The 14,095-nt window shown below is 43.7% G+C and overlaps 1 protein-coding gene across 1 annotated transcript in view; it reads right to left on the reverse strand.

Moving 5' to 3' along the window:
* Nucleotides 1-14,095, reverse strand: part of LOC134872233 (cell adhesion molecule DSCAML1-like) — a 55,263-nt gene that overhangs the window by 6,841 nt on the left and 34,327 nt on the right. The window contains exons 9-25 of the mRNA XM_063895439.1: nucleotides 12,873-13,157; nucleotides 12,600-12,719; nucleotides 12,344-12,520; nucleotides 11,608-11,807; nucleotides 10,704-10,800; nucleotides 10,425-10,553; nucleotides 10,175-10,342; nucleotides 10,005-10,075; nucleotides 8,979-9,219; nucleotides 7,493-7,639; nucleotides 6,539-6,694; nucleotides 4,736-4,896; nucleotides 2,350-2,503; nucleotides 1,662-1,779; nucleotides 1,406-1,569; nucleotides 1,208-1,306; nucleotides 452-640 (exon numbers count right to left, since the gene is read on the reverse strand). Coding sequence (XP_063751509.1) covers nucleotides 452-640; nucleotides 1,208-1,306; nucleotides 1,406-1,569; nucleotides 1,662-1,779; nucleotides 2,350-2,503; nucleotides 4,736-4,896; nucleotides 6,539-6,694; nucleotides 7,493-7,639; nucleotides 8,979-9,219; nucleotides 10,005-10,075; nucleotides 10,175-10,342; nucleotides 10,425-10,553; nucleotides 10,704-10,800; nucleotides 11,608-11,807; nucleotides 12,344-12,520; nucleotides 12,600-12,719; nucleotides 12,873-13,157 — 2,676 coding nt within the window. The remainder of the gene's footprint in view (nucleotides 1-451; nucleotides 641-1,207; nucleotides 1,307-1,405; nucleotides 1,570-1,661; nucleotides 1,780-2,349; nucleotides 2,504-4,735; nucleotides 4,897-6,538; nucleotides 6,695-7,492; nucleotides 7,640-8,978; nucleotides 9,220-10,004; nucleotides 10,076-10,174; nucleotides 10,343-10,424; nucleotides 10,554-10,703; nucleotides 10,801-11,607; nucleotides 11,808-12,343; nucleotides 12,521-12,599; nucleotides 12,720-12,872; nucleotides 13,158-14,095) is intronic.

The raw sequence follows: 14,095 nt of genomic DNA on the forward strand, positions 1-14,095 counted from the left end.
AGAAATACATAAAACATGCCAGCTCTAACCGAAGGCTTTGTTAAAAATGCACTCTTAAAAGTTTGGACACTCTCTGCCTCTCTGATTAAAACAGAAAGTTGGTTCCAGAGCAAGGGTGCTTGGTAGCTGACCGCTCTGACTCCTGATCTTGTTTTGCCGACTCTCTATAATGCCTGAATGTACTTGGGATATTTCAATGACCATCACGAAAACATACTTTTTTTTTTGATTTCACATTCTGATATAATTCATGATTTTGATGATTTAACACAAGGTCTTTCTCATAACGGGAATAAAACATTGGAATTTCTATGTTAGATGGTGTTCCCCTTTAAAACACTAAACAGGACTGAAAAGCAAAAGCCAAAAACTATATTCAGCTTTATGTCCCCAGATGTATAGCCTGTCTCCTGCTTCATGCATGTCTTCAACACTTTCTCCGCCCCCTCACCTCTTCCATGCGTCTTGGCTTCGATGATCTCACTGATGCGTCCTGAGCCCACGCTGTTCTTGGCGGCCAGCTTGACCTTGTACCAGGTTCCACAGCGCAGATTGTCCAGCCTGAAGGAGCGCTCGCTGGAGCTGATGAACACGTCCCTCCATTCCTCTGTGTTGTCAACCGAGTACTGCAGCACAAATCCTGCAGAAACACCAGACTCAAGTCCTTTAGAACAACTACTGTGAGGAGCATGCTCCCTGCTGCTGCATCTGCTGGACACCAGGGGGCAACACTCAGCTACAATCAGTCTTAGTGTGTCTATTTATTACCTACAGATATTGTTTACACTGTTATGTGCAGTATTCTAATGTATGTTGCTGTAATTATGTAATAATAACCTATTTTAACATCTTGTTAGCTGTAATTTGGCCCTTCATTGTGTTTATTTGACAGATAGTTTACAGATTTGTATCTTTCACTGTCAACATTTATATATTTAACTAATTAGTTGTGCTTTATTTTCAATTTTGAGATGGTTATATTTTGTGTTGGTTATTTTCTACCTTTTTTATTTTCACATTTTGTGCAATGCCTTGTTTGCACAAAATGCTGCAGATATGAAAATGTTTCCCAAATTTGGAAACCCTAACCCTTATCTTATTTACAAATGATAGGACGACGGTGAAGCACATTGAAAAATATCCGTCACAAAATCAGCTACATGATTTTTTAGAGGGCAGGTGTTTCTCTGTTCACAGAAAATCTAACCTCTGATGGAGCTTCCCCCGTTGTCCCCAGGGATCCAAGCAAGGGTGATGGAGGAGGTAGAGGTGGTGGAGACGGTCAAACGCGGCTGATCTGGAGGAACTGGGAGTAAAGAGAGAGTGACTCAACAGCAGACTGGAAATGAAACAAACACATCCGTCACAAGAGTCCCCCTTAAACACAGCTTCTGTGTCTCCTCACCTTGCACCACCAGGTTGACTATGATGGTGTCAAAGCCCAGAGTGTTAGTGGCCGTGCAGGTGTAGTACCCAGAATCCTCCGCTTTGACTGAACGCAGCACCAGCGTGCCGTTGGATAGGATCTGCCGCTGGCTGTCGGCCGTCACCGGGATGGCAGTGTCGTCACTAAAGAAGCCAAAACAGATACAGATGTTATTAATCTCATCTCAAAGTTGTCCTTCTCGCTGACGTACAAGAAGTAGAAGTTGATCTCTGACCTGTCTTTGCTCCATTTAATTGTTGGGGCGGGTTCTCCCACGGAGCCGCAGGGAAGACGCACTTCCTTCATCCAGGGGGTGGTCACCGTGCCGCCGAAGGACAGGATCTTACCCGGGACTGTAAACGCAAAAAAATGATTAATCTTTGACACACAGAAAGTGATAGAGACACATAATAAAATAATAAAAAACTAAACAAATCAATAAAATCAATTCACAAAAAAAGTAGTTAGTCTTTGAGCGTTCTGATGTGTAACTGCCAGTCAGCGCTGAAGGAGTGGCCCAGTTTGCCTAAAGGCCTTAACTCACTGCTGAGGGAATAGCGTAGCCACTCCCCTGACCTCTCAGTGTCAGTCTATCTTTTCTCCATAGATCCTCCCCTCTATTGATTCTCTCCGGCTATCTCCCTCCCCAAGGGTCATTTTACTGGATAGGCCCTGTTCATCACCACATAATTAACAACAGCGTTTCTTGCAACACAGCCGCCACTCAATCAATAACACGGCTGTCAATCAATAATGGAGAGCGGGACAGAGCGCACGGAGGAGCGCGAGCGATGAAAGTTATCCGAGTTAACGGAAGATCATGTTGCCGTTTCATAGCCATCTTAAGAGCACGCTTCCTCCTAACCTTTACAGAGATCTCTTTACCCTTCTCCGCCACTACAGGCTCAGCCCGGAGGACCCACCTTTCCCAGCAGGCTCCACTGTGACCTTTGAGCTGATGTTGCCTCGGCCGGCTGTTGTCACGGCTGCAGACCAGATGTGGTATTGTTTACCGCGGGTGAGGTGCGTGATGCGGTAGAAGAGCATCTCTGGGTTGGCCTCGTACTCGCTGGGTGCCTGGGACAGAGGGCACGTAATGTCATGTTAGAGAAGTATGATGAGACAGTGAGAGGGCAGGGGGGGGGCAGCTCCTGCACTGGGAACTCTAGCAGATTAAACATGCATTACAGGTTATACTATCAAGTGGGTATTAAAGGCACATTTTAGGCCTTGATTTTCTTGTTGGCTTTGGCCCGAAATAGACAGAGAGAAAGAAGTAAAATTCTTCCTAAGTCTTTTCACAGGCGACATTTTAACTGGTTCATTTTAATTCAATAAATCAACATATCAGTACAACTTGCATTCTTCAAAATAAATTCATCTGATTTAATTGACAGTTTTTTAATTTAATTGGACTTTAAAGTTCACAATAAACCAAAAATCGAGGACCAAGAGATGTGTTTCCTTGCCTATGAGATCTCTGTGTGTTTATTAAGAGGGATCCATTTAATGTATTTTTATTAAGATATATTAAATAATATTAAGTCTTAGATTTTCTAAGCTTTTGCCTTGTATTTGTTTAAGAACATTTAGCCGTCTTTGATATACCTCAAACACCTTATGTGTAACTGATATGTACTGTATGTAAATCCTTATTAAAATTGCTTTTTGAATCAAGCATTTCATTTGTCAAATGTTTGTTGTATAGTATTTCCAGGTCCTCCGAATGGAGACGTGTGGGAGGCCGCTCTCAGCCTGGAATGACCTCTCTATGGACTCTATTGATTTAAAGGATGATAAATGGAAATGTCCTTTAGATTGTAGTGACTCATCCATGAATTTATTTACATTCCACACACGAGTTAAATTAAAGTGAGTGAAATGTTTTTTAAGGTGAAAAGGAGCACTGTATTAATAAATAAAGTAATATAAATATAACAATTACAATAAGGCTTTAATACTAAAAACTGTAGGATAAGATTTTGGGTACTCCCTTTTTTTAAACTAGACTGGCCGAATAAATTGGAAACAAATTAAATGATTTCAAAAGAATCAGATTTTCGGCCTCAGTGCCGGATTAAATGATGTTATCCTGTGTATATTGTTTTCTACAAACTCATCTTTTAGAAAATATACACACCTGCAGGCACAAAAACATACACATGCCAACGAGTCCGCAGAAACACGGTTCTCTCTCAAGTCGATTCTCTGTTCTATCTCTCTAATCTGTTCATCTCTCAGTGCTCATCTTCAGTTTCTTCACCATTTTCTTTCCCCCTCTCTGCCTCGATCCCCCTCTGTCTAGCTCAGTGAAGAGGAGAGGATGGAGAAAGGAGGGAGGGAGGATGTGTGTGTGTGTGTGTGTGTGTGTGTGTGTGTGTGTGTGTGTGTGTGTGTGTGTGTGTGTGTGTGTGTGTGTGTGTGTGTGTGTGTGTGTGTGTGTAGGGGGTGCGTTCGAACATTCCTCCAGCATAGCGGAGGTGTTGTGGTGAACCGGGGAGTGATACAGGGGGATAATGAAAAGACGGACAAAAGCACTCTCATCTCGATGTGACTGATACCCTCCTCTGCTCCTCCTTTCCCTCACTCCCTCATCTCCCTGTTTTCCTCCCATTCCCCCCCCCCAGTCTCTCCCTACCTCTAATGGTGTTTCTCTTTCCCTCTCTCAACCTCCTCTCCCCCCATCCTCCCTCCCTTCCGCTCTCCTCCCTGCCTGTGCTCATTTACATGGCACTCATGCACAGAGAGGGAGGAGTATTTGTGAATAATAAGAAAGTGAGATTCTACCCTCATATCGGGTTTCACTCTCGTTGTTTGTGCGGTTTGTGTGCGCATGAGACCTCGACGCAAGTGAAATGCCACACACGCATGTATAAATAGAAAATGTTGAAATGTGATGTCGGTGTGTGTGTGTGTGTGTGTGTGTGTGTGTGTGTGTGTGTGTGTGTGTGTGTGTGTGTGTGTGTGTGTTTCTGATGCGGCAGTGTGCATGTGTGAGCTTGTTCTCTGCTTAATTTGCATATCTACGTCTCATCACGTTGCCAAGACAACCTCATCTGTTCATCTGGGAGGGCAGGAAATAAAGCGGTGGTGCAAACACGGTGAAAGAGAGATACTTGTAAAGATACACACACACACACACACACACACACACACACACACACACACACCCACACACACACACACACACAAAGGTCCAATTAACACAAGTGGTTACAAATGATCAATTTCCACTCGTAGATTTTTATCAAGTTCCCACATTCCTAGCCTCATGGAGCACTTTTTCAACTGGCCCCTTATAGGAGACACACCCACAGAGGAAGGACTTACCGGCTGCAGGGACCCCGGGCTGGAGCAGTAGATGGTGTACTTGCGGATAACACCGTTTGGTTTGAGTGGCGGCAACCAGGACACAACCACACTGTTGGGAGAGGAGGGGACGGCCTTGATGCCCGCCGGTGGACCAGGAACTGTAGAAAAACACATAAGGGTTTGTTTTGGTGTGTGTGCCCATTAAAGTGAGCAGGCTTGTTTGCAGATTGCCAGTCTTATCCCGCACTAAGCCGCTCTGGGAGGACTTGGAAGAAGTCCCTTTGGGTGGACGGTGGCGACATATGTTCGTTCAGACTCTGGTCAGCAGCTCTGACTCTGTGACACCCAGCTTTCCCTTAACTCGCAAACCCACGAACAGATTAGACACTTAGCGCCTGATCCTCCGCTGGCCACTTAAGCTGGACACTGGACACCACTTAATACGCTCACTGCAGTCTAGAGGCGTAAGAAGGGTTTAAGATGGATGTAGAAAGACACATCGGGACGGTGCATACTGCTGAAGGTGAACAATAAGACTTTTGTCGCATTGGCTTTACAGTAGGGGGTTCACAGTGACAGGACTATTCACCCACCTCCATAAATATGACTTCCACTTGACAGTGGGCCTCCTCGGGGGCCTAAAGCAGCAGCGCAAGGCATAACTCTGTAAATTAAACCCCCTTTCCCTCTTTAGTCATGCGTGAGGCCCCGGGTCATTCCCCCAGCCCGTGCCCTCGGACTCCTTTATCTTGCACCTTACATGAGATAAAGGGAGGAAAACAAAAAAAGACAAGATGTAGTGAGGGAGGTTTTAAAAGAGGGAGGCGTGGGTGAGAGAGTGGCGAGAGTGATAGGTGCAGCTCCTGGGGGAGTGATGATGGCGGCGGTGGCACTGTTGGGGAGGGGCAGGAGAGGCAGTCATCATTATCATATCTGGACCTCCATGTCAAAGTAGGAGTGGCAGTGGGAGGGGGGAGAGTTAAGTCCCATCTGGTGCCCAAAATCTGCCCAGGCCTCCAGACACACAGTCTGCTGCCTGCACAGCCAGCCCTGTGATGACGCGGGAGCCAGGCACGAAAATCCCCATCTACATGAATACATAATTCACTGCTGTGCCAATCAGAGGAGGACGTGTCACCGGAAAGGGAGGGGACGCTCAGCTAAGTATCAGAGAGTGCTGCAGTCTAATTTAAATTGGCTGAGAAAATGAAATCCTCGGCTTTGACATTTCTATTATCTTTTTTTTGTAGGATGGCTTATTCGGTTTTTTTTCCGTCTGTGTGATCACCTTTCTATCTTTCCATCTTCAACCCTTAGGCCCCTCCTCCTCCCCCTCCTTTATAAAGAGACATGGATCTGTCTGTAATCCCGCCTCCAATGGTGTAAGCAGAAAATTAATTCTCTCTAATCCAAAAGGAGTTAATCCCCGTGCCTATGGCAAGAGGCTGCTGGAGAGGATGCGGGGCCCGGGCTGATGGCTGACTCCTGCATGGTATATGCTCTGAGGGGGCGCCCCTCCTCCCCCCCAGTGTCTACTGCATGCCCCCCCTCAGTCCTGAGCCGAAGACCCAAAGCCTCTTAATTCTCATTAGCACTGCTAATGGAGCTTCGCAGCATAAATGAGCTTTTGTCACGGGTTTGAGATACAGACCAGCACTCTTTTTTATGTATCCCCCCTATCTCCCCCCCTTACCATCACCCCATATTCTGTGCACGCATACCTTCAGCTTTTCTTTCCACACTCATATATAGTGAAAGTGAAATGCTGAGATTTGGTTGATAGCTTCAATGTGTACTCACGGTCCTCGCGGGTCTGGATGTACAGGACGTTGCTGCGGACCCCGTCCCCGGCCTGTGTGTAGGCCAGCACCTGGACGCTGTAGTTGGTGAACTTCTCCAGCCCTCGCAGCTCCACCTGTTCACGGGTGGTGGTGATGTTCTGCATCTCTCCCCACTCTGATGACAAGAGGAAGGGAACAGGGAGGTTAGCTGAGGGGAAGACAACTCACTCTTTCTCTAACTGTATCTAATTTATGTTCTACTAACTTGCTTTGCTAATTATGTTCTGGAGAAGATATGAGGACTGCCTGGATTGCAAGGCAGCAGGGAAGATATTAAGGGTAGATTAGTGGCTGATTAAAGTAAAAAACATTAAAGCAAAGTGTCAGATGTGCAGGCTGTGTTGCGTTATTTGTTTGTGGTTAGGAAAAGAATAAGGTTTTGGTTAAATCATGAAAAAGTAAACACACTTATTTCCTAACATTTGTTCTTCAGAAGCCGAACCAGAACCATGAAATGTTTTTAAAGCTTTTTCTCGCGTCATCTCAACGTCATTTCCCCAAAACATATTCTCTTTTGCAAATTAGTTGAATATAAACGTTTTTTAGGACTCAAGGTATAACAGACAGGAAGAAACACACGCACGCACGCACGCACACACACACACACACACACACACACACACACACACACACACACACACACACACACACACACACACACACACACACACACACTACTGTAACTGAAATCTCATCAACATTTAAGACACAGACAGAGAAACACTTGGGAATAAATTCAACGACACAGGAACAGGAACTGCTTCGCAGGAAAGGTGCGGACCACGTTGTGACTCACGACACTGACACAGAGGACGGTGGGTGGGAGGGAGGGATTATTTTTGGTGAAGTTTAGAATGAGATAGGTGATAATTACTCTGCATCGGCCACTGGGCCTGGCCCCCACAGCACCCACCTCCGTCGGGGAAGAGGGACCAGAACACAACGCGGTAGCCTTTCAGCACACCGTGCAGCGTCAGCCGTGGAGGCTCTGACCACGTGATCACCGCCTCGTCCGACGTCACGGAGATGGCTCGCACGTTCTGCGGGGGCTCGCTGGGAACTGGAGAGAGAAAGAGAGAGAGAGGGTTAGTGTTATAGGGTTTAAAAGTACAGTCATTTTCTTCACTATTTAATTGTTAAAAGTTAACAGCGATATACAACCCCGGAAAAAAAGAGACCACTCCAAATGTTTGTTAAATCTTTATCTCTACATGTATGACAGCCATTCCAGTGTCTGTTGAATTCCAACACAGAGAAATGTTGTCAGTAGTTTATAGAATACAATAAATAAATAAATAGGAATCATTTAACTCAAAGACATACCTATAAATAATGAAACCAGAGAAACTGATAATGCTGAAGTGGTCTCTTAATTTTTTCCAGTGCTGAAAGTAATGTTCTATATTACTTTTTGAGGTTGTAACGACAATGGAATTCCCAATGTAAACATTTTTCACACACAATATTGCTGCTTCTTGCTTCTATTCATTCAACATTTTTCACACAGAGACCTTACGGCAGCATTTTCAAGAGTGAAATACTGGATGTTAAATGCTCAATCTAGCCTATACCTCAATAACAGACGGATTTGACACTGATTTGACAGATAGTCTAGATACAAAACAGTCTGTTTGAACAATTTCTACTTGTTTCTACTTATTTGTACTAAAAAATCCTTGGCTTGTGCTGTTGCTAAGACGACCTGACTGATCCAGCATGGCGGCTGAAGCACAATTAATGACTACTCAACACCAACAACCCACAGGCAATCTCTGCTGAAACAAATCAGTCAAATAAGCTCAAATTAAATCTCAATGGCTCCTTGTTCAGCACTACCTTTTAGAGAACAGAGAGGGGGGGGCAGTCACACTTTAAGGGGTTAAATGCAGATGAGGAGGGTAAAATCTATGTTCGGCTAAAATCAACGACACTATTATTACTGTGTCTATCATTACATGACAGGAAGTGGGACATATATTTTTATCTGAATATCAGAAAAATATCTGAAATAAAACGATGTGAAATAGACAGAGGGAGGATGAGGGGGAGGAAGAAGAAGAGGCAGAGTGGGCAGACATTTGGAGAGTAATGGGGTTCCTGATTCCTCTCCCAGCCTAATGAGGGTGCTAATTAAAGACAAAGGAGAGTGGGGGATGTGCTGCAAATTCATTTTTACCTTTCCTTTTTAGAGTGTGTGTGCAGGTCAATCTATATAATATTTGTCTGTCATCCTGTTGCTGCATTTTGATTTATGTTCGACACATTAACATGCTTTAGAGGAGTTTTACCCTCTCATACTTCCAGTTTCAGTCTAGTAACCCACGCTCTCAGTCGTGTCCACTTTCCCTTCATCTTTTCATCTGTTTGTACCCATCTTTCTCTCTCCTGGCTCCTCTTACCATCTTCCAGCGTGGTAGCGTTGATCTCAGTACTGGATGGACCCGTTCCGGCCCTGTTGAAGGCCTGGACCACCACCCCGTACTGGGCATACTTCTTTAGGTTGTCCAAGGTGTACACTTCACTGTCCCCCGTAGCTTTCATCTCCACTATGCTGTACTGGCCGTTGCTGCCCGGACCGTTCTCTCTGTAACCGATCTGGTAGCCTCGGATCACCCCGTTCTGCAGCTCCTTCTTCGGAGCCTGAAACAAGCGCAGTAATGTAAATGAATAATGGAATACAACTTTAAGCATGCATTCAAATCACTGGTGAGTTATTTTAGAAGCAATATGTCCAGCACAAATAAAATATTGTTGGCCTGGCTGTTGTTGGGTGTTTTAATATTTTTAAGTTTAAGAAAATGTATAAAGAAAAAGTTATCAGACAATATGTAGTAGACTTTTGATGTGTTCTGGTTTTGTGTTTCTGTAAATATTTGTAAGCAACTGTGACTGACAGAATTTTGCTATTTTTTAAAAGGTTATTTCATTTTTTGTTGTAAATTTTTTTTAAGGAGTAAGATGTTCTTCTCCCTGCTCCTTTCCACCATGTGCTATAAAATGTGTGTTTAGTGTACATGTTTTGTTTTAAAATAAATGCCATGTGTGAAAAACATAAATAAATAAAAATAAAAATGTATCCTATGATTAATATATATTTGTTTAACTTTGTTTGAGTTAAATGTTTGCAACAAGTTCAATCCTGGTCATTATTGTAAATGTCTGTAACTTAATGTTACAAAAAAAAAGAAAAACAAAGCAAAATGAAAAATATTAATGAATTCAGTAGAATAAATGCTAGGGGGATTTTTTTATTTGTTCACAGTATTAAATATGTCAAAGATTATTATCATTATTATTATTATTCTTATTCTTATTCTTATTCTTATTATTATTATTATTTGTACATGAAATTATGAAAAGGAACCGTGGTGCAGACAGGTGTATGGGTTCCTTGTGTATGATAACATGATTAGCAGTGATTTTACCCTCCATGTAACACGTATGCTCTGAGATGTCATCGGTGTGAGGATGACTTCCATCGGCGGCCCATCAGGAGCTGTTAATGGAAGATGTCAAATAAAGTGTTACTATTCCCATCTCTGCTCCATACAGAGCTGCACAGAGAAAGAATGATTTCTAGAGAATAAAAACTCACGGGCTTCCTCAGTACTGATAGTGAGCTCTTTGCTGGGAAGGCTGCGGCCTATCTTGTTGTAGGAGTACATGCGGATGCTGTAGACGCAGGCCGGGTGCAGCTCCACGATGTTGGCCTGGTTGTTGGTGGGTGAAATGTTCCTGGTGGTGTACATGTGATCCCAGGAGTCTATGAAACACAAACCAGATTTGAGATTGAAGCTAATGTATCTTGAAGAAATTAAACGAACACATTATTTAGGAACACTAACCTGATTTGTTCTTGTACTCGATGTCATAGCTGGTGATGATGCTATTTCCATCGAACCTCTGGATCCAGCGCAGGTTCATGCTCCTGTCTTTCACCTCCCTCACCTCCAGTTCAGGGGGGTCTGGTGGTTCTGTGTGAGAGACAGACGAGGTGAGCGCTTTTCACCTGCAGTTATCACTGAAGCCTGGAGATCTGATTCCAACATTTCCGCATGAACTGCGTTATAAAGCCTAATGTTCGGTGCATTTCAGTGTTTTTTTAGAGTATGTGGTAGAGATACCTTGCACAGTGAGTTGGATGAGCCCTCGACCCTCTCCATAGGAGTTGATGGCGTGGCAGGAGAAGAAGACAGAGTCTCCTCGCTCGGCCGGGTTCAGCTGTGAGCATCAACACCAACAGAAAAACGTTACAATGTGCCATCCATCATCCAACAATAATGCAACATTTTGCACATTTTTAGTAGTTAAGAATAATTATTATTAATGAATAGTGGATTTATAGTTATTCTAACTTTTAAAGAGTTATTTTACTGTTAACAAACAATCAAATTATCTTTAATAATTGTTTAGTATTCGTGCTATAATTAATGGTACTTTATTCAAACGTGTGTAATATAACATAAATGATATACTGAATCATAGCTGATGTGTCACAATAAGTATTATCTAATAATACGTTTACATTAGTGTATTCACAACAGCTTATTTGTAAAACATATTATTCATATTCATATTCAATTCTTTTTTATATATAAAATGTGTAAACCTTTGAGATGTTGCTGGACCATGGACCAGAAGCATTTATTAACCATTGACAAAATCTAAATAACATTTAAACAAGGATTACATCGTATGTACCATTTACAAAGGTATTATAATCATCAGTTGCATCTTTATACTGGCAATTCAATTAATGTTTATAGACAGTTAACAAACCAATTATAAACCATTAACAAAGCCTTTCAAATATCTGGTCAATATACAAATCATTTGGTAATAATTAACAAAAAATTCAAATGGTTAATACCTTTTTATAATGTGTGAAACAATACAGTGTTAAAATCATATTATTAATCATTATTAATGATCATTTAATCATTCTGAACGATGTCATCACTAGATTTCATGTAGTGAGGACATGAGGCTGAGTTCAAGGTCTGCTACGTGTTGCATTCACTGTCTGACCTTAAGCGTGGAGATGACTTCGTCCCCCTTCTTGTTGATGGTTATGGAGTAGCGGGGGTTTCTTTCGGCGTCGATGACGGTGTCCCCCCTCTCCCAGCGGATGATGATGGGCTGCTCCCCGCGTGCCGTGCAGTTCAGCTCCTTGGTCTGGCCCTTCCTGGCCATGGTGGTGTTGGGGTGGCTGGTGATCATGGCGGGAACTGAGCAGAATAGCAGACGTATGTCAGTGTGACGGATGGTATTATATGGAGTAATGAGACGAGGGAACGCGGGGAGATGCTATTGGAAAGCGAGGATATATTACAGATGTATAGACGTCTCTATTTCTGCGCTGCGTTCCCCATTTTCATTTCACGCTTCAAGCCCTGCTCGCTGTCTCCCTGCCTTCTCCTTCTACACGTGAATATCCTCCTTTCCGCAGACATAGATTATTGATTGAAGGGGTTCCTGTGGTTTTGTTTTCATCACTAATTCATCATCCCCTTCTCCCCACCAAAAAAACATTCAGGAGCACACCGACCGGCAGCCGGAACACATCAATCGATAGCAAAGAAACCCTCCAGTTAGTGATGCGCAGTACGGAGACAGGGTTTAGTGAGGTTCAGTGCAGGCCACACTAGCCTGGGGCAAAAGTGCATCCTTCCCTCCAAAAAGCTATGCCTTGTCTCTGTGTACAGTATATGTGCAATCCAGGAGATGTGGTTATGAGGTGAAAGAGAGAACGATTGACACTTACTTTTGACAGTGAGGATCATGCTCTTACTGATGTCTGAGCCCACGCCGTTAGAGGCTTGGCAGAGGTAGTAGCCTCTGTCGTCCTCCAGCACGTGTCGGATGAGCAGAGAGCCGTTTGACATGATCTGGATTCGGCCAGTCAGAGGGACTGGGTGGTACTGCTGAGGGTTTCCTACACCTGCACCACAAAGTACACGCGTGTTAGAGCTTTTTCATGTAGTCTGTTTGCATGATGTTGTAGGCAGTGATGGTGTTACCTTTGGCATGCTTCCACATGACTTTTGGAGGTGGGTAACCCTCCACAGAGCAGTTGAGAACTCCAGCTTTGCCATAGATGCAATCTTGATTGTTGGGCTGCACCGTGAAGCGTGGAGGCACTGAGAAACAAATAGAGTTGATTAACCTAAATGGAAGGTCTTACAGTAAAAAGGTAGAACATGTAAGTGTTGGAACATTCCTAAGCTTCCAGTGCACATTAGAATCTGATCTGACCTAATTCATCATCTCTCTCTCTTTGCTCAACCCCTCACCGGTTACAATCAGCTGCCTCTCCCAGCTGACGGTGGCGGCGGCGTTGCTGGCGATGCAGGTGTAGTTTCCGTTGTGCTTCAGTGTCACCTTGGATATTTGCAGGGAGCTCATGAACTCTTTGGTCTCTATAGCGACGCCAGAGGCGGAGCCTGGCACGATGAGCTGGCCGTCTTTGTGCCAGGTGATGCGTATGGGCATGTCCCCAGATGACACCACACAGGCAATGTACATGAGCTTCCCCACTGAGGTAGAGGGGATGTCAAAGGGCTGGATGAGCGGCGGCACTGGGGGGGAGAGGAAGAGAGCGGAGAGATAAAGCTAGCGATAGACGAGGAAGAGTGGCAGTGTGGCCATCTGGAGCAATGCTGAGAGAGAGGGAAGGTCATTGGCCAGTAGGCCCCTCTTCCTCTCCCCCCCACCACTCTTGAGCCCCCAGCTCCTGAAGCCCATAATAGCTGCTCTGGTTAGAGTCCAATTGGCAGGAGGAAGTCATCCCGTTGCCATAGTAATGGAGGTTGGGGTGGGGGTACTACAGCTGAGACATCTGGGGGATTTAATCTAGGCTTCATTATTATTCATCTAATTAAATCAGAGACACACTCACACGCAGGCACATGCACACACACTTACACACCTCTGCAGCTGCCCCGCTACCATCGCCACCCTGCTCACAGACGAAACAAAATGCAGGCGCACACCGAGACATAAATCTGTCCTAAACACCATCTACCTCTGTCAGGTTTCAATGATCAACTTCAAACTCTGGTGTGTCATGGTGGTAGGGTTTATGGTCTCTGATATCTCTCACCTCTGGAAACTGCACCACACCACTCTGTTTTTTATTATTTCTAAAAGAAAGGCAAAGAACTAATGTTGACTGTGTTGGCTTTGATTTCATTCTCACTGGTACTGTCACAATAATTATTTTGTTGGAGTATATATCATGGCAGACACAACTGCAATAACAATATCAGTCATTTTAAGACCATTTTGTGCAACCGATACATTGATAAAATAATAGCATGATAATACAAGTACTAAACACTAAAAATATTCTAAATGTATGAAGTAAAAATTGAATAAAACCAATAAGGGAAAAATTATGAATAAAATGGACTAGTACTAAAAGGGGTAATGTCTTATAATAGTCATAAAGGGTAAAGCCTGCTCTTTATTCGGCTGCTAGAATTGTGTTGACATTTTCAGGTACACAAACATGCAT

This window comes from Eleginops maclovinus, chromosome 11 (genome assembly GCF_036324505.1).
Source record: "Eleginops maclovinus isolate JMC-PN-2008 ecotype Puerto Natales chromosome 11, JC_Emac_rtc_rv5, whole genome shotgun sequence".
In the NCBI taxonomy this organism is placed as follows: Eukaryota; Metazoa; Chordata; class Actinopteri; order Perciformes; family Eleginopidae; genus Eleginops; species Eleginops maclovinus.